General features: G+C 51.5%; 1 protein-coding gene across 3 annotated transcripts in view; it reads right to left on the bottom strand.

Moving 5' to 3' along the window:
- The window catches only part of LOC139581473 (slit homolog 3 protein-like), a 517,437-nt gene that overhangs the window by 148,728 nt on the left and 349,037 nt on the right, over nt 1–19,672 (bottom strand). For all 3 annotated transcript variants that reach the window (XM_071411265.1, XM_071411266.1, XM_071411267.1), the window contains 3 exons: nt 11,205–11,348; nt 10,343–10,506; nt 2,814–2,964 (listed from right to left, as the gene is read on the bottom strand). In XM_071411265.1, the coding sequence (XP_071267366.1) occupies nt 2,814–2,964; nt 10,343–10,506; nt 11,205–11,348 (459 nt within the window). The remainder of the gene's footprint in view (nt 1–2,813; nt 2,965–10,342; nt 10,507–11,204; nt 11,349–19,672) is intronic.

The raw sequence follows: 19,672 nt of genomic DNA, 5'->3' as shown, positions 1-19,672 counted from the left end.
GATATAGGGGATAGAGAGGTGGTAGATTGAGGGGAGAGAGAGAGGTGGTAGATTGAGGGGAGAGAGAGAGGGAGAGAGAGAGAGAGGTGGTAAATTGAGGGGAGAGAGAGAGGTGGTAGATTGAGGGGAGAGAGAGAGGGAGAGGTGGTAGATTGAGGGGAGAGAGAGGGGATAGAGAGGGCTGGGAGATATAGAGCGAGGGGATAGAGATAGGTGGTAGATCGAGGGGATAGAGAGAGGGAATAGAGAGAGGGGGGGTAGAGAAAGAGGATAGAGAGAGAGGGGGTAGAGAGATGGCTGGGAGGTATAGCGAGATGGGATAGAGAGAGAGGGGGATAGAGAGAGAGGATAGCGCCACCCGGGAGACAGTGGTCTAGGGCACTGCATCGCAGTGCTAGCTGTGCCACCAGAGTCTCTGGGTTCGCGCCCAGGCTGGGCTGGGTTCGCGCCCAGGCTCTGTCGCAGCCGGCCGCAACCGGGAGATCCGTGGGGCGACGCACAATTGGCATAGCGTCGTCCGGGTTAGGGAGGGTTTGGCCGGTAGGGATATCCTTGTCTCAGTATGTAAAAAAAATTTAAAAAAATAAAATAAAAATTAATAAAGAGAGGTGGTAGATTGGGGGAAGAGAGAGGTGGTAGATTGGGGGGAAAGAGAGAGGTGGTAGATTGGGGGAAGAGAGAGGTGGGAGATTGGGGGGAAAGAGAGAGGTGGTAGATTGGGGGAAGAGAGAGGTGGGAGATTGAGGGGATAGGGCAAGGGATAGAGGGAGAGATTGAGGGGAGAGAGAGAGGGGAGAGAGAGAGGTGGTAGATTGAGAGAGAGGATAGAGAGAGAGGGGGTCAGAGAGAGAGCTGGGGGATAGAGAGATGGGATAGAGAGAGGGAATAGATTGAGGGGATTGGGCGAGGGATAGATAGAGGGATAGAGAGAGGGATAGAGAGAGGGATAGAGAGAGGGAATATATTGAGGGATAGAGAGAGGAATAGAGAGATAGAGGGATAGAGAGATAGAGGGATAGAGAGAAGGATAGAGAGAGGGATAGAGAGAGGGATAGAGAGATAGAGGGATAGAGAGATAGAGCGAGGGATAGAGAGAGGGATAGAGAAAGGGATAGAGAGAGGGATAGAGAGAGGGATAGAGAGAGGGATAGAGAGATAGAGGGATAGAGAGAGGGATAGAGAGAGGGATTGAGAGATAGAGGGATAGAGAGAGAGAGGGATAGAGAGAGGGATAGAGAGAGGGATAGAGAGAGAGAGAGATAGAGAGAAATAGAGAGAGGGATAGAGAGAGAGAGGGATAGAGAGAGAGAGGGATAGAGAGAGGGATAGAGAGAGGGATAGATAGAGAGAGGGATAGAGAGAGGGATAGAGAGAGAGAGGGATAGAGAGAGGGATAGAGCGATAGAGGGATAGAGAGAGGGATAGAGAGAGGGATAGAGAGAGAGAGGGGTAGAGAGAGGGATAGAGAGAGAGAGAGGGATAGAGAGAGAGAGAGGGATAGAGAGAGGGATAGAGAGAGAGAGAGGGATAGAGAGAGGGATAGAGAGAGGGATAGAGAGAGAGAGGGATAGAGAGAGGGATAGAGCGATAGAGGGATAGAGAGAGAGGGATAGAGAGAGGGATAGAGAGAGAGAGGGATAGAGAGAGAGGGATAGAGAGAGGGATAGAGAGAGGGATAGAGAGATAGAGGGATAGAGAGAGGGATAGAGAGAGGGATAGAGAGATAGAGGGATAGAGAGAGGGATAGAGAGAGAGAGGGATAGAGAGAGGGATAGAGAGAGGGATAGAGAGATAGAGGGATAGAGAGAGGGATAGAGAGAGGGATAGAGAGAGGGATAGAGAGAGAGAGGGATAGAGAGAGGGATAGAGAGAGAGAGGGATAGAGAGAGGGATAGAGAGAGAGGGATAGAGAGAGTGATAGAGAGAGGGATAGAGAGAGGGATAGAGAGAGAGAGGGATAGAGAGAGGGATAGAGAGAGAGAGGGATAGAGAGAGGGATAGAGAGAGGGATAGAGAGAGGGATAGAGAGAGAGAGGGGTAGAGAGAGTGATAGAGAGAGGGATAGAGAGAGAGAGAGGGATAGAGAGAGGGATAGAGAGAGGGATAGAGAGAGAGAGGGATAGAGAGAGGGATAGAGAGATAAAGGGATAGAGAGAGGGATAGAGAGAGAGAGGGATAGAGAGAGGGATAGAGAGAGAGAGGGATAGAGAGAGGGATAGAGAGAGGGATAGAGAGAGGGATAGAGAGAGAGAGGGGTAGAGAGAGGGATAGAGAGAGGGATAGAGAGAGAGAGAGGGATAGAGAGAGGGATAGAGAGAGGGATAGAGAGAGAGAGGGATAGAGAGAGGGATAGAGAGATAAAGGGATAGAGAGAGGGATAGAGAGAGGGATAGAGGCATGTGAAGAATGTCTCCATTAATATATCAGGACAGAACAATGATTATGGAGCTGGAGAGAGGGGAATAGTACTGGATGAGATGTGAATGTGTCTGTGTGTGTATGTGTGTGTGTGGTGTGTGTATGTGTATGTGGTGTGTGTGTGTGTGTGTGTGTGTGTGTGTGTGTATGGTGTGTGTGTGGTGTGTGTGTATGTGTATGTGGTGTGTGTGTGTGTGTGCTCCTACAGGTCTGTGGTGTGTGTGTGTGTGTGTGTGGTGTATGTGTATGTGTGTATGTGTGTGTGTGGTGTGTGTGTGCTCCTACAGGTCTGTGGTGTGTGTGTGTGTGTGTGTGTGTGTGTGTGTGTGTGTGTGTGTGTGTGTGTGTGTGTGTGTGTGTGTGGTATGTGTGTATGTGTGTGTGTGTGCTCCTACAGGTCTGTGGTGTGCTCGGGGAGGTGTGGGGGCAGTTTGGTCAGTTTGAGGTTGGAGCAGTCCACCACAGTGCCCTCACAGCGACACTTCTCTGGACACACCAGGTCCTGGAAACACTCTCCACTCAGTCTGCTACGGTAGTCCTCTGTACCTGGGAAGGAGAGGGACAGGACAGTGGACAGGAGATGGACAGGAGAGTGGATAGGAGAGTGGACAGGAGAGGGACAGGAGGGTGGACAGGACAGTGGACAGGAGATGGACAGGAGATGGACAGGAGAGGGACAAGAGGGTGGACAGGAGAGGGACAGGAGAGGGACAAGAGGGTGGACAGGAGAGGGACAGGACAGGGACAGGAGTGGGACAGGAGAGTGGATAGGAGAGTGGACAGGAGAGGGACAGGAGGGTGGACAGGACAGTGGACAGGAGATGGACAGGAGATGGACAGGAGAGGGACAAGAGGGTGGACAGGAGAGGGACAGGAGAGGGACAAGAGGGTGGACAGGAGAGGGACAGGACAGGGACAGGAGTGGGGACAGGAGAAGGACAGGAGTGGGGACAGGAGAGGGACAGGAGAGTGGACAGGAGAGTGGACAGGAGAGGGACAGGAGGGTGAACAGGAGAGTGGACAGGAGAGGGTACAGGAAAGTGGACAGGAGAGTGGATAGGAGAGTGGACAGGAGAGGGACAAGAGAGGGACAGGAGGGTGGACAGGAAAGTGGACAGGAGAGTGGATAGGAGAGTGGATAGGAGAGTGGACAGGAGAGGGACAGGAGGGTGGACAGGAGAGTGGACAGGAGAGGGACAGGAGAGTGGACAGGAGAGGGACAGGAGAGTGGACAGGAGAGGGACAGGAGTGGGGACAGGAGAGGGACAGGAGAGTGGATAGGAGAGTGGACAGGAGAGGGACAGGAGGGTGGACAGGAGAGTGGACAGAAGAGGGACAGGAGAGGGACAGGAGAGGGACAGGAGAGGGACAGGAGTGGGGACAGGAGAGGGACAGGAGAGGGACAGGAGAGTGGACAGGAGAGGGACAGGAGTGGGGACAGGAGAGGGACAGGAGAGGGACAGGAGTGGGGACAGGAAAGGGAGAAGAGGGTGGACAGGAGAGGGACAAGAGGGTGGACAGTAGAGTGGACAGGGGATGGACAGGAGAGTGGACAAGAGATGGACAGGAGAGGGACAGGAGTGGGGACAGGAGAGGGACAGGAGAGGGACAGGAGAGTGGATAGGAGAGTGGACAGGAGAGGGACAGGAGAGTGGACAGGAGAGGGACAGGAGTGGGGACAGGAGAGGGACAGGAGCGGGACAGGAGAGTGGATAGGAGAGTGGACAGGAGAGGGACAGGAGGGTGGACAGGAGAGTGGACAGGAGAGGGACAGGAGAGTGGACAGGAGAGGGACAGGAGAGTGGACAAGAGAGGGACAGGAGGGTGGACAGGAGAGGGACAGGAGAGGGACAGGAGTGGGGACAGGAGTGGGGACAGGAGAGGGACAGGAGAGTGGACAGGAGAGTGGACAGGAGAGGGACAGGAGGGTGAACAGGAGAGTGGACAGGAGAGGGTACAGGAAAGTGGACAGGAGAGTGGATAGGAGAGTGGACAGGAGAGGGACAAGAGAGGGACAGGAGGGTGGACAGGAGAGGGTACAGGAAAGTGGACAGGAGAGTGGATAGGAGAGTGGACAGGAGAGGGACAGGAGGGTGGACAGGAGAGTGGACAGGAGAGGGACAGGAGAGTGGACAGGAGAGGGACAGGAGAGTGGACAGAAGAGGGACAGGAGTGGGGACAGGAGAGGGACAGGAGAGGGACAAGAGGGTGGACAGGAGAGTAGACAGGAGAGTGGACAGGAGAGTGGACAGGAGAGGGGACAGGAGAGAGACAGGAGAGGGACAGGAGAGTTGACAGGAGTGGGGACAGGAGAAAGACAGGAGAGGGTACAGGAGTGGGGACAGGAGAGACAGGAGAGTGGACAGGAGAGTGGACAGGAGAGGGACAGGAGAGTGGACAGGAGAGGGACAGGAGAGTGGACAGAAGAGGGACAGGAGAGTGGACAGGAGTGGGGACAGGAGAGAGACAGGAGAGTGGAAAGGAAAGGGACAGGAGAGAGACAGGAGAGGGACAGGAGAGTGGACAGGAGAGGGACAGGAGAGGGACAGGAGTGGGGACAGGAGAGGGACAGGAGAGGGACAGGAGGGGGACAGGAGTGGGGACAGGAGAGAGACAGGAGAGGGACAGGAGTGGGACAGGAGTGGGGACAGGAGAGAGACAGGAGAGGGACAGGAGAGTGGACAGGAGAGGGACAGGAGAGAGACAGGAGAGGGACAGGAGAGAGACAGGAGAGAGACAGGAGAGTGGGCAGGAGAGTGGACATGAGAGGGACAGGAGAGTGGACAGGAGAGTGGACAGGAGAGTGGACAGGAGAGGGACAGGAGAGTGGACAGAAGAGGGACAGGAGAGTGGACAGGAGTGGGGACAGGAGAGAGACAGGAGAGAGACAGGAGAGTGGACAGGAGAAGGACAGGAGAGAGACAGGAGAGGGACAGGAGAGAGACAGGAGATGGACAGGAAGGGGACAGGAGAGAGACAGGAGAGGGACAGGAGAGGGACAGGAGAGTTGATAGGAGTGGGGACAGGAGAGAGACAGCAGAGGGACAGGAGAGTGGACAGGAGTGGGGATAGGAGAGAGACAGGAGAGGGACAGGAGTGGGGACAGGAGAGAGACAGGAGAGTGGACAGGAGAGGGACAGGAGAGTGGACAGGAGAGGGACAGGAGAGGGACAGGAGTGGGGACAGGAAAGGGACAAGAGGGTGGACAGGAGAGGGACAAGAGGGTGGACAGTAGAGTGGACAGGGGATGGACAGGAGAGTGGACAAGAGATGGACAGGAGAGGGACAGGAGTGGGGACAGGAGAGAGACAGGAGAGGGACAGGAGGGTTGACAGGAGTGGGGACAGGAGAGTGGACAGGAGAGTGGACAGAAGAGGGACAGGAGAGTGGACAGGAGTGGGGACAGGAGAGAGACAGGAGAGGGACAGGAGAGAGACAGGAGAGGGACAGGATAGAGACAGGAGAGGGACAGGAGAGAGACAGGAGAGAGACAGGAGAGGGACAGGAGAGAGACAGGAGAGGGACAGGAGAGGGACAGGAAAGTTGATAGGAGTGGGGACAGGAGAGAGACAGGAGAGGGACAGGAGAGTGGACAGGAGTGGGGACAGGAGAGAGACAGGAGAGGGACAGGAGTGGGGACAGGAGAGAGACAAGAGAGTGGACAGGAGAGGGACAGGAGAGTGGACAGGAGAGGGACAGGAGGGTGGACAGAAGAGTGGACAGGAGAGTGGACAGGAGAGTGGACAGGAGTGGGGACAGGAGAGAGACAGGTGGAGTGGACAGGAGAGTGGGCAGAAGGGGGGATAGGAGAGGAACAGGATAGTGGACAGGAGAGGGAAAGGAGAGGGACAGGAGAGTGGACAGGACAGTGGACAGGAGGAGGGACAGGAGAGGGACAGAAGAGTGGACAGGAGAGTGGACAGGAGAGTCAACAGGAGAGTGGACAGGAGAGTGGACAGGAGAGTGGAGAGGAGAGTAGACAGGAGAGGGACAGGAGAGTGGACAGGAGAGTGGACAGGAGAGTGGACAGGAGAGTAGACAGGAGAGAGACAGGAGAGGGACAGGATAGAGACAGGAGAGGGACAGGAGAGAGACAGGAGAGGGACAGGAGAGGGACAGGAAAGTTGATAGGAGTGGGGACAGGAGAGAGACAGGAGAGGGACAGGAGAGTGGACAGGAGTGGGGACAGGAGAGGGACAGGAGAGTGGACAGGAGAGTGGACAGGAGAGTAGACAGGAGAGTGGACAGGAGGGGAGACAGGAGAGGGACAGGAGAGTGGACAGGAGAGGGACAGGAGAGTGGACAGGAGAGGGACAGGAGAGTTGACAGGAGGGGAGACAGGAGAGGGACAGGAGAGGGACAGGAGGGGAGACAGGAGAGGGACAGGAGAGAGACAGAAGAGTGGACAGGAGGGGAGACAGGAGAGGGACAGGAGAGGGACAGGAGAGAGACAGGAGAGAGACAGGAGAGGGACAGGAGAGGGACAGGAGAGGAGACAGGAGAGGGACAGGAGAGAGACAGGAGAGTGGACAGGAGGGGAGACAGGAGAGGGACAGGAGAGAGACAGGAGAGGGACAGGAGAGTGGAAAGAAGAGTGGACAGGAGAGTCTTTCATTGTCCCAGGGATCTGGGACCAAGCTTGCTTACTGTAGGCATTGAATTATGCATATGCCTTTACTGGAACACAATGCCTCTCAAACATACACTATACAGAACACACACACATGAGCAAAGGAACACCCCCACACACAGCTATTAAACATTTTAAAAATAACACACACACACCTACAACATCATTTGGAAGAGAACAGTTGACAGAAAGGTCAATTCCAGGAGGTTAGTTGCTTGGAGATGTTTTGACAGAATAATACAGGGTGTTTTTCTGTACCGCCGGGTGTAACGCCGGGTGTTGGATGGTTGTAAGTTTGGTTTCCATCACACAAGCCTTTCCTTGGCACCGCTGTATATGTTACTCATTCCATCTCTATCTCCAACAGTGATCCAAGAGAGCCTCTGACAACGCAAGCTCCAAGAACCACAGCCCAGAACCAGACAGGGCCCACCGGATGAGAGGCTCGGCTGGGGTCTCTTTCCTCTCTCTCTGCTGGGGAAACCACTGGGCCTGGCTCAAACACTGGCTCACACTGGCTGCCTTCCAAAGGGCACCCTATTCCCTATACCCTGGTCAAAAGTAGTGCACTACATATGGACTAGGGTGCCATTTTGGATGCAGACAAGTGCCATGCAGGAGCAGGACAGCAGGGTGACAGAAAGCAGAAGAAGGAGGCGGAGGAGGAGGAGGAGGAAGAGGAGGGGGAGGAAGAGGACTCTTCAACAACACGGAGGAAGAAGCGAGGATTGTAGTGTACCACTTTGTAGTCTCCGTCTGTGAAGGAGGGAAGCCTCATCTTTTCTCTTTTCCTCCTCTCACCATCACCGTAAAGAAGGGGCCGTGGATCTGTCCCAGAATGCCGTGCTGCAGGCATATGGTGTGGGTGGGCCGGGCGGGTGTGTCCAGCGGTCCCTGGTGCTTGACGGAACCATGTGAGGCGAGTGTAGGCGGCGGCACATGGTTAGATCAAGCACAAGAGACAGCTGCACCAGGTAGAGAGAAGAACAGGTAGGTAGGCAGGTAAGTAGTGAGGCAGAGTGAGGGTGAGCTGAGGGCCACAGGAACATGAACAGACAGGAACAGACAGGAGGAGCCAGGACAGGAAGCTGATTGTGGTGACTGACTGACCGCCTGGACTCCCCCCAGACAGGACCTCCTTTTCCTCCCAACACCAACACTGTCCCTCCCCTCAACCATGCTCAATGGGCAGGGCCCCCAGAGGCCACACCGTACTGCACTGTCTGTAACCCCCCAGCATAGGGAAAGCCACAAACACAGGGACACATATAGACAGCCCTGTGTGATTATCAATTAGATGGGATAGAGGGAAAGACAGGGAGAGAGGGAGGTGGGAGAGAGGGGTGAGAGAAAACAATGCAAGCTCTCTGGAGCTTTTTATCCAAGCACGCGCATACGCACACACACACACACACACACACACACACACACACACACACACACACACACACACACACACACACACACACACACACACACACACACACACACACACACACACACACACACACACACACACAAACACACACACACACACACACACACACACACAGTTTATCGGTGTTCCTGTTGTGCTTGCTATTGTGTTTCTGTATTGAATTTACCCAGCCTGTAATTAGGAGAACCCAGGGTTATTATCAAAGCACCAGTTGAGAGGAGCTGCCTTAACACCGTTGTCCTCTCCTCTTCTCCCCGCGGGGGGCCGTATATGTGGGGTCCCCCTCCTGTCTCGACTCTCCACCGGAGAGGCAGTGACGGGTGTGATTTGTGAGCTCGCCCCACACACCAATATAGACAGACACCCTGGCCTCAAGCCTTCCTCTCTTCTGCTACAAACCAGACAAATGGGAAACCCAAAGAAGCAGCGAAAAAGAAAAAGATAGGCAGAGGAGGGGGGAGGAGAAACATAGAGAAAGAGTGGTAGGGGGGAGGAGAAACAGAGAGAAAGAGTGGTAGGGGGGAGGAGAAACAAAGAGAAAGAGGCAGAGGGGGGAGGAGAAACAGAGAGAAAGAGTGGTAGGGGGGAGGAGAAACAGAGAGAAAGAGGCAGAGGAGGGGGGAGGAGAAACAGAGAGAAAGAGGCAGATGAGGGGGAGGAGAAACAGAGAGAAAGAGTGGTAGGGGGGAGGAGAAACAGAGAGAAAGAGGCAGATGAGGGGGAGGAGAAACAGAGAGAAAGAGGCAGATGAGGGGGAGGAGAAACAGAGAGAAAGAGGCAGATGAGGGGGAGGAGAAACAGAGAGAAAGGGGCAGATGAGGGGGGAGGAGAAACAGAGAGAAAGAGGCAGATGAGGGGGAGGAGAAACAGAGAGAAAGAGGCAGATGAGGGGGAGGAGAAACAGAGAGAAAGAGGCAGTTGAGGGGGGAGGAGAAACAGAGAGAAAGGGGCAGATGAGGGGGGAGGAGAAACAGAGAGAAAGAGGCAGGTGAGGGGGGAGGAGAAACAGAGAGAAAGAAGCAGATGAGGGGGAGGAGAAACAGAGAGAAAGAGGCAGATGAGGGGGAGGAGAAACAGAGAGAAAGGGGCAGATGAGGGGGGAGGAGAAACAGAGAGAAAGAGGCAGATGAGGGGGGAGGAGAAACAGAGAGAAAGAGGCAGATGAGGGGGAGGAGAAACAGAGAAAGAGGCAGATGAGGGGGAGGAGAAACAGAGAGAAAGGGGCAGATGAGGGGGAGGAGAAACAGAGAGAAAGGGGCAGATGAGGGGGGAGGAGAAACAGAGAGAAAGGGGCAGATGAGGGGGGAGGAGAAACAGAGAGAAAGGGGCAGATGAGGGGGGAGGAGAAACAGAGAGAAAGAAGCAGATGAGGGGGAGGAGAAACAGAGAGAAAGAGGCAGTTGAGGGGGGAGGAGAAACAGAGAGAAAGAGTGGTAAGGGGGAGGAGAAACAGAGAGAAATAGATGTAGAAAGAGAAAAAGAGAGAGGGAGGGCAGTGCAGGAATGTGTCTCTGGTCTGTGCTCCGTGTCTGACTGTGACTCTGCCTCAGATGCACAGCCCTCGCCACGTAATCAAGTGCCACATGATTATGGAGGAATTGTGTGCGGAGGGTCAGATGCATTAGATCAGATGCCTCAGGAGAGTAAAGCAGGAGGGGGAGACACAGACGGACACGGCACAACTGCTGGAGAGACACTACTTCTGTAGTACAGTGGGTGTTTGTCACACGGTGCTGAGGAGCAAAAGGTTGCTGGGTGCTCTGGTAATTGAAAGGAGTCTATAGATATGCACTGTACTCACAAGGAATGGTAATCATCGTGTGTGTGTGTGTGTGTGTGTGTGTGTGTGTGCCTACCTGTGCAGCGGAACTTCTTGCCCTTGACCTGGCTGATGCGTTTGTTGGCCAGGCGACGTGGGTGGCTACAGCGGGCTCCGCTGGTCTCAATGGGGTTGTCAAACAGGTAGTCAGCCAGCCACTTCAGATGGCAGTCACACATGAAGGGGTTCTGAGCCAGGTGGCTGGAGGAGAGATGATCAGAGAGAGAGAGATGCAGGGAGGGAGGGACAGAGAGATGGAGGGATAGAGTGAGAGAGGGAAAGATGGAGAGAAAGCAAGAGAGAAATGGAGAGAGATATGCAGAGAAAGAGAGAGAGAGAGAGAGGTGGGAAGACTGAGAATGAGTCATGCAGGTGAGAAATATGCCACATATCATCATCATAACAGATAATGATTCCTTTAGATACATGAGAAAACGTATTTGTATGTTTGAGAAATATTTATACGCTTCTGTGAAAAAAATATGAGCTAGACGCTCACACAACAAATACACTGTAGATAAGTAACATGATGTACCCTGGGGCTCCCAGCGGGCCTAAAAAAACAGAAAAACAAGCTTAAAAAATAGACGCATCTCTGATATTATCCAAGGTCGTATATCTTGGTTTTCTCTTCTTAGGCCTCTGCTTACATAGACTGAATAGAAACCCTGTCTGTGTGTGTGTGTGTGTGTGTGTGTGTGTGTGTGTGTGTGTGTGTGTGTGTGTGTGTGTGTGTGTGTGTGTGTGTGTGTGTGTGTGTGTGTGTGTGTGTGTGTGTGTGTGTGTGTGTGTGTGTGTGTGTGTGTGTGTGTGTAGCTACTCAAAGGGTCTTGATAGAGTGGTGTGTGTGTATATGTGTGTTTTGATGGAGCGGTGTGTGTCTCTGCGTGGCTACTCACAGGGTCTTGATGGAGCGGAGCGGGGCGAACAGGCCCTTGCTGATGGTCTGCAGCTTGTTGTCATACAGAGACAGCAGGCTGAGGCTCTGCAGGTCCTGGAAGGTGTTCACCCTCAGACAGTTGATCTTGTTAGCGTTCAGTAGACTAAAAGAACGAGACAAACATAACAACAGCAGGTTTGGAGATCAACTGGAGCCTGACCACTTGTCTGCGTGGCAAATGGCACCCTATTCCCTTCATAAGTAACCTTGTGCCAGCATGAATGGCTCAGAGGAGCAGGAGCTTACAGGGCATTCAGAAACCACTCACACCCCTTTACTTTTCCCACCCTTTGTTACGTTACAATGTGTGATTAAAATTGATTTCGTTGTCCTATTCTTTATCAGCGATCTACACAAAATACTCTGTAATGCCAAAGTGGAAGACAAATTCAAAAATGTGTAAAAAATTCATGGAAAATGAAAGACTAATAGTGTATATCTTGATTAGATAATTATTCAACCCCTGAGTCAATACATGTCAGAATCACCTTTGACAGCGATTACAGCTGGGAGTCTTTCTGGGTAAGTTTCTAAGAGGTTACCGCACCTTGATTGTGCAATTTGTACGTTATTATTTTCTAAATTCTTCAAGCTCTGTCAAATTGGTTGCTAGACAACCATTTTCAGGTCTTGCCCACTGGAGTACCGGATACCCCCGGAGGCACGACCTCTGGTAGCCCATGCGCCTGTCATCCATGTCTATTTTTAATTTATTTAATAAATCATTTTGAGAGTAACCCTCCTAAGAGTCATTCATAAACCTTTTTAATGTCCTTATGTACTAGAGTGTTAATTTCTTGGGCTTCAGGAATGTGACTGAAAAAAAGTTACAAATAAATGAATAACTGATTGAACATATGAGGGGATATGAGTGAACAAACGCTGTGGTCAAGGCTAGGACGGTGTCAGTGCAACGAGTGATGCTTATTGGGTGTTCAAAAGCGCATATCAGATCGAGAGCCTAATGTTTCTCAGGTACTTCTTTGTGAGTTTTAGTTTAGAAAACGATCTCTCTGCAGAACTGACAGTTACAGGGATGGTAAAAACAGCTTGATTGCCGTAGCAACATCAGGGAAAATGTGTAGAAGGGAGTTGTGCTTCAAATACATCAGTTCCGTAACATCTTTAATTAAGCCTCTCACTACTTAGCAGACAACAGTTCTTGAGGGTTCGAACAAAAAAAATAGGTTTGTGATTTCATTCATACTGGTGAACCGGCGTTTGAGTTGTGTGATTACAATATCAACAGTCCCTTATCTCTGGTATATCTCGACATGCAGCATTCAAAACTAAGTTTACATTGTGTACAGCTCGGCGGACATAAAATGCACAATGTCTCAGGAAAGTCTGGGTTGGCAATAGTCAGTGCAGAACACAGTGGGGCCCCCAACCTGGACCTACAGGCCGTGGTGAAAACATTTGCACACAAAATGGGAGTACTTCAGGAGACCAGGGGCAGGGGAGTCTCAAGTTGGATTTCATTTGATTTAATTTATCTTGAATATTGCAGCCCATTTGTGTAGCTTATTAGCCAGAAAAACCCCTTTCAACAAGAAATAGTTCTTGAATTTATCCTCAAGCCGACTACTTTTTCATCATTGTTGGCTATTTGATGTGAAATTTTTCGAAAAAGTTCCTAAATAGCAGCTAAATACGGTAAATAGTTATAGATAGTACACTGCATAATGAAACAATCTATAGTAAGCTAGTGTTTTGAGGGTGGACTGACTGTATTATCTGACATTAATAGACTGGTTTTACGCACAACAACTTTCTATCCAAGCTGGCAGAGAGCCGAGGACAGTTCATGTAGGTTCATGTAGGTTCAGGTAGGTTCAGGTAGGCTATACTGGACAGCTGTACATTCAAAAACAACGTATTGGCAGCTGATCAGCATGCTGTTCCATCAAACATTTATTTTACAATCTGCAATGTTTGAATTTCACACTGCGACACTGTGTATAGCTTTGTGAATAGTTTTGACTTAAATCTGCTTAAATCAAGTAGATTTAAGTCAAAACTAACTGTAGCTTGGCCACTCAGGAACATTCACTGTCTTCTTGGTAAGTAACTCCAGTGTAGATTTGGCCTTATGTTTTAGGTTATTGTCCTGCTGAAAGGTGAATTCATCTCCCTTGAATGGGGATACCTGTTCTAGTATTTCTATTTATTTGTCTATACAGATGTAGGATCTCAATTTGAGCCAGTTTGCTACAGCAGGAAAAGAATCCTGCAGAAACAGGAAATGTGAATTATTACGTGGATTATAATTAATGGACATCTGTGTACAGTAGGTGTTGATAGATTTTTCGTAAGGAAATATTAACTCTGAAAATTCTAAGTGGAAATTAAACTTAAAATACACTACAAGTTTAACTTTTTTTGGGTGATTACATTAAGATCCTACATCTGTCGCTATCTTTCCCCACATTCTGTCCATTAGCTAATGCAGCCATGTTGTTAGGTGGTGGCCTTGGTTCTGTGAGCTCTGCTGTGACATCTCCACCACCACTAGACCGGTCTCTCTCTCTCTCTCTCTCTCTCTCTCTCTCTCTCTCTCTCTCTCTCTCTCTCTCTCTCTCTCTCTCTCTCCCCTTCTCCCTCTCTCTCTCTCGCCCTCTCTCTCCCCCCTTCTCCCTCTCATTCTCCCCCCCCCTCTCTCTCTCTCTCTCTCTCTCTCTCTCTCTCTCTCTCTCTCTCTCTCTCTCTCTCTCTCTCCTTCTCCCTCTCTCTCTCTCTCTCTCTCTCTCTCCCCTTCTCCCTCTCTCTCTCTATCTCTCTCTCTCTCTCTCTCTCTCTCCCCTTCTCCCTCTCTCTCTCTCTCTCTCTCCCCTTCTCCCTCTCTCTCTCTCTCTCTCTCGCCCTCTCTCTCCCCTTCTCCCTCTCTCTCTCTATCTCTCTCTCTCTCTCTCCCCTTCTCCCTCTCATTCTCTCTCTCCCCCCCCTCTCTCTCTCTCTCTCTCTCTCTCTCTCTCTATCTCTCTCTCTCTCTCTCTCTCTGTCTCTCTCTCCCCTTCTCCCTCTCTCTCTCTCTCTCTCTCTCTCCTTCTCCCTCCCTCCCTCCCCTACTCTCTCTCTCTCTCTCCCCTTCTCCCTCTCTCTCTCTCCCCTTCTCCCTCTCTCTCTCTCCTTCTCCCTCTCATTCTCTCCCCCTCCTCTCTCTCTCTCTCTCCCCTTCTTCCCTCTCTCTCTCTCCCCTTCTCCCTCTCTCTCTCTCTCTCTCTCTCCTTCTCCCTCTCATTCTCTCCCCCCCCCTCTCTCTCCCCTTCTCCCTCTCTCTCGCTCCCCTTCTCCCCTTCTCTCTCTCTCTCTCATTCTCTCCCCCCCCTCTCTCTCTCTCCCCTTCTCCCCTTCTCCCTCTCTCTTAGCCTGCCTGACAGTTGACTAACACTGAGCCGAGTTAGTCATTAGTCATTTAAATCCTTAGCGTTGATGCCAGCCATACCAGCCAGCCATACCAGCCACATACCAGCCAGCCAGCCATACCAGCCAGCCATACCAGCTAGCCATACCAGCCAATACCAGCCAGCCAGCCATACCAGCCAGCCATACCAGCCAGCCATACCAGCCATACCAACCATACCAGCCAGGCAGGCAGGCATACCAGCCATACCAACCAACCACACCTGCATTACCAACCATACTAGCCAGCCATACCAGCCAGCCAGCCATACCAGCCAGCCATACCAGCCAACCATACCAACCATACCTGCATTACCAGCCATACCAGCCAGCCATACCAGCCAGCCAGACATACCAGCCAGCCAGCCATAACAGCCATACCAGCCAGCCATACCAGCCAGGCAGGCAGGCATACCAGCCATGCCAGCCATACCAGCCATACCAACCAACCACACCTGCATTACCAACCATACTAGCCAGCCATACCAGCCAGCCTCACCAGCCATACCAGCCATGCTAGCCATACCAGCCATACCAACCAACCATACCTGCATTACCAACCATACTAGCCAGCCATACCAGCCAGCCTCACCAGCCATACCAGCCATGCTAGCCATACCAGCCATACCAACCAACCATACCTGCATTACCAACCATACTAGCCAGCCATACCAGCCAGCCAGCCATACCAGCCAGCCATACCAGCCAGCCAGCCATACCAGCCAGCCACACCAGCCAGCCAGACATACCAGCCAGCCAGCCATACCAGCCAACCATACCAGCCATACCTGCATTACCAGCCAGCCATGCCACCCATACCAGCCATACCAGCCAGCCATGCCACCCATACCAGCCAGGTAGCCAGCCATGCCACCCATACCAGCCAGGTAGCCAGTCATGCCACCCATACCAGCCAGGTAGCCAGCCATGCCACCCATACCAGCCAGGTAGCCAGCTAGCCAGGTAGCCAGCTAGCCAGGTAGCGGGCCGTACTGCTGTGTGTTTATAATACGCTGATGTCCACTTTACTGGAAACACTCGCTGACATTCCAGGAAGAGAAAGGAACCAAATTCTCCATCATTCATTCACCATCCATCCTCCAAATCATTACAGTGTGTGTGTGTGTGTGTGTGTGTGTGTGTGTGTGTGTGTGTGTGTGTGTGTGTGTGTGTGTGTGTGTGTGTGTGTGTGTGTGTGTGTGTGTGTGTGTGTGTGTGTGTGTGTGTGTGTGTGTGTGTGTGTGTGATTCAACCAGCACAAACAGCCAGCAGAATTAAAAAGCAGCAGATGTCCTTAAATTAGACCATTAAACACAGTCATTATGTTTGAGCTACGTTTCCATGTCTACATCAATAAAACTAGGTGTGAGAGATCTTCTTCGTAATCAGGTCCAATTGAAATGTTAATGATGTTGCGTAAGGCGCTCTCCCTCTCCGGCGAAATGAACAATAAAAGCATTGTTTCATCCCCCTCTTCTCCCTCTGACGGCCACACATCGCCCCAAATGGTCCATTTTCCACTCTAAAAGGGGTTTGAGGTTCGACTCTCTTTGCTTCCCTGTGATTGACTGGTTTTATGAAGCACAACATGAACTATTGTTTCTCTATGTGCTCTGCATCGTAACCTTTTGTGCAACACACAAACACACTGCTAGCTGCTAGTAGCTTTTACCTTCTGCACAGACACCAGCCCTGTTATTAGCCTGGATATTACTCACCAATTTACCAGCATCGGACTGTCTCTCGACAACAACGCCGGATTCCTGCCGTAATCCCTGAGCCACTACTTCTGATCCTCACAGCTAGCTTGTAGCTAGCGCCACTGCCACGAAGCTAGCACCAGTTAGCAAACACAATTCTACAATTCACAACCTCTCTTTCGCCATCGCCATCTGGCTTGGATTCTCTGTCGACACGACCACGTCTGAGCAGACCCCCTCCGTCTGAGCAGACCACCCCCCGGGCTACTAACTTTAAACGCCGCGTGCTAGCTTAGTGAAGGCCTCCCTGCTCCATCTACGGCTGCCCCCTGGACACTATGATCACTTGGCTACATAGCTGATGCATGCTTGACTGTCCATTAATTCACGGTACTCCATTCTGTTTATTTGTGTTTTATCTGTCGGCTCTGTGCTTTAACTCAGGATCTGTGTGTAGTTAATCCGACCCTCTCTGCCTAGTCGTCGCCATTTTTACCTGTTGTTGCTGTGTTAGACTAGCACCCTGTTATTGCTGCTGTTATCTTACCTGTTGTTTTAGCTAGCTCTCCCAATCAAGACCTGCAATCACTTTATGCCTTATTGTATGTCTCTCTCAAATATCAATATGCCTTGCATACTGTTGTTCAGGCTAGTTATCATTATCATTGTTTTGGTTTGCAATGGACCCTGTAGTTCCACTCTCCGTACCTCTGATACCCCCTTGGTCCCACCCCCCACACATGCGGTGACCTCACCCATTGAGACCAGCATGTCCAGAGATACAACCTCTCTTATCATCACCCAGTGCCTGGGCTTGCCTCCGCTGTACCCACGCCCCACCATACCCCTGTCTGCACATTATGCCCAGAATCTATTCTACCACGCCCATAAATCTGCTCCTTTTATTCTTTGTCCCCAACGCTCTAGGCGACCAGTTTTGATAGCCTTTAGCCGCACCCTCATCCTACTACTCCTCTGTTCCTCGGGTGATGTGGAGATAAACCCAGGCCCTGCATGTCCCCAGTCACCCTCATTTGTTGACTTCTGTGATCGAAAAAGCCTTGGCCTCATGCATGTCAACATCAGAAGCCTCCTCCCCAAGTTTGCCTTACTCACCGCTTTAGCACACTCTGCCAACCCTGATGTCCTTGCCGTGTCCGAATCCTGGCTTAGGAAGGCCACCAAAAATTCTGAGATTTCCATACCCAACTATAACACTTTCCGTCAAGATAGAACTGCCAAAGGGGGAGGAGTTGCAATCTACTGCAGAGAGAGCCTGCAAAGTTCTGTCATACTTTCCAGGTCTATGCCCAAACAGTTCGAACTTCTAATTTTAAAAATTAATCTCTCCAGAAATAAGTCTCTCACTGTTGCCGCCTGCTACAGACCCCCCTCAGCTCCCAGCTGTGCCCTGGACACCATCTGTGAATTGATCGCTCCCCATCTAGCTTCAGAGTTTGTTCTGTTAGGTGACCTAAACTGGGATATGCTTAACACCCCGGCAGTCCTACAATCCAAGCTTGATGCCCTCAATCTCACACAAATCATCAAGGAACCCACCAGGTACAACGCTAAATCCGTAAACATGGGCACCCTAATAGACATTATCCTGACCAACCTGCCCTCCAAATACACCTCTGCTGTCTTCAATCAAGATCTCAGCGATCACTGCCTCATTGCCTGTATCCGCCACGGGTCCGCGGTCAAACGACCACCCCTCATCACTGTCAAACGCTCCCTAAAACACTTCTGCGAGCAGGCCTTTCTAATCGACCTGGCCCGGGTACCCTGGAAGGATATTGACCTCATCCCGTCAGTTGAGGATGCCTGGTCATTCTTTAAATGTTACTTCCTCACCATATTAGACAAGCATGCTCCGTTCAAAAAATGCAGAACCAAGAACAGATATAGCCCTTGGTTCACTCCAGACCTGACTGCCCTCGACCAGCACAAAAACATCCTGTGGCGAACTGCAATAGCATCGAAGAGCCCCCGCGATATGCAACTGTTCAGGGAAGTCAGGAACCAATACACGCAGTCAGTCAGGAAAGCAAAGGCCAGCTTTTTCAAGCAGAAATTTGCATCCTGTAGCTCTAACTCCAAAAAGTTCTGGGATACTGTAAAGTCCATGGAGAACAAGAGCACCTCCTCCCAGCTGCCCACTGCACTGAGGCTAGGTAACACGGTCACCACCGATAAATCCGTGATAATCGAAGACTTCAACAAGCATTTCTCAATGGCTGGCCATGCCTTCCTCCTGGCGACTCCAACCTTGGCCAACAGCCCCGCCCCCCCCGCTGCTACTCGCCCAAGCCTCCCCAGCTTCTCCTTTACCCAAATCCAGATAGCAGATGTTCTGAAAGAGCTGGAAAACCTGGACCCATACAAATCAGCTGGGCTTGACAATCTGGACCCCCTATTTCTGAAACTGTCCGCCGCCATTGTCGCACCCCCTATCACCAGCCTGTTCAACCTCTCCTTCGTATCATCTGAGATCCCCAAGGATTGGAAAGCTGCCGCGGTCATTCCCCTCTTCAAAGGGGGAGACACCCTGGACCCAAACTGTTACAGACCTATATCCATCCTGCCCTGCCTATCTAAGGTCTTCGAAAGCCAAGTCAACAAACAGATCACTGACCATCTCGAATCCCACCGTACCTTCTCCGCTGTGCAATCCGGTTTCCGAGCCGGTCATGGGTGCACCTCAGCCACGCTCAAGGTACTAAACGATATCATAACCGCCATCGATAAAAGACATTACTGTGCAGCCGTCTTCATCGACCTGGCCAAGGCTTTCGACTCTGTCAATCACCATATTCTTATCGGCAGACTCAGTAGCCTCGGTTTTTCTAATGACTGCCTTGCCTGGTTCACCAACTACTTTGCAGACAGAGTTCAGTGTGTCAAATCGGAGGGCATGTTGTCCGGTCCTCTGGCAGTCTCTATGGGGGTACCACAGGGTTCAATTCTCGGGCCGACTCTTTTCTCTGTATACATCAATGATGTTGCTCTTGCTGCGGGCGATTCCCTGATCCACCTCTACGCAGACGACACCATTCTATATACTTCCGGCCCTTCCTTGGACACTGTGCTATCTAACCTCCAAACGAGCTTCAATGCCATACAACACTCCTTCCGTGGCCTCCAACTGCTCTTAAACGCTAGTAAAACTAAATGCATGCTTTTCAACCGTTCGCTGCCTGCACCCGCACGCCCGACTAGCATCACCACCCTGGACGGTTCCGACCTAGAATATGTGGACATCTATAAGTACCTAGGTGTCTGGCTAGACTGCAAACTCTCCTTCCAGACTCATATCAAACAT

Source organism: Salvelinus alpinus, chromosome 7 (assembly GCF_045679555.1).
Source record: "Salvelinus alpinus chromosome 7, SLU_Salpinus.1, whole genome shotgun sequence".
NCBI classification, from domain to species: domain Eukaryota; kingdom Metazoa; phylum Chordata; class Actinopteri; order Salmoniformes; family Salmonidae; genus Salvelinus; species Salvelinus alpinus.
This window is presented reverse-complemented; position numbering and strand designations above follow the sequence as displayed.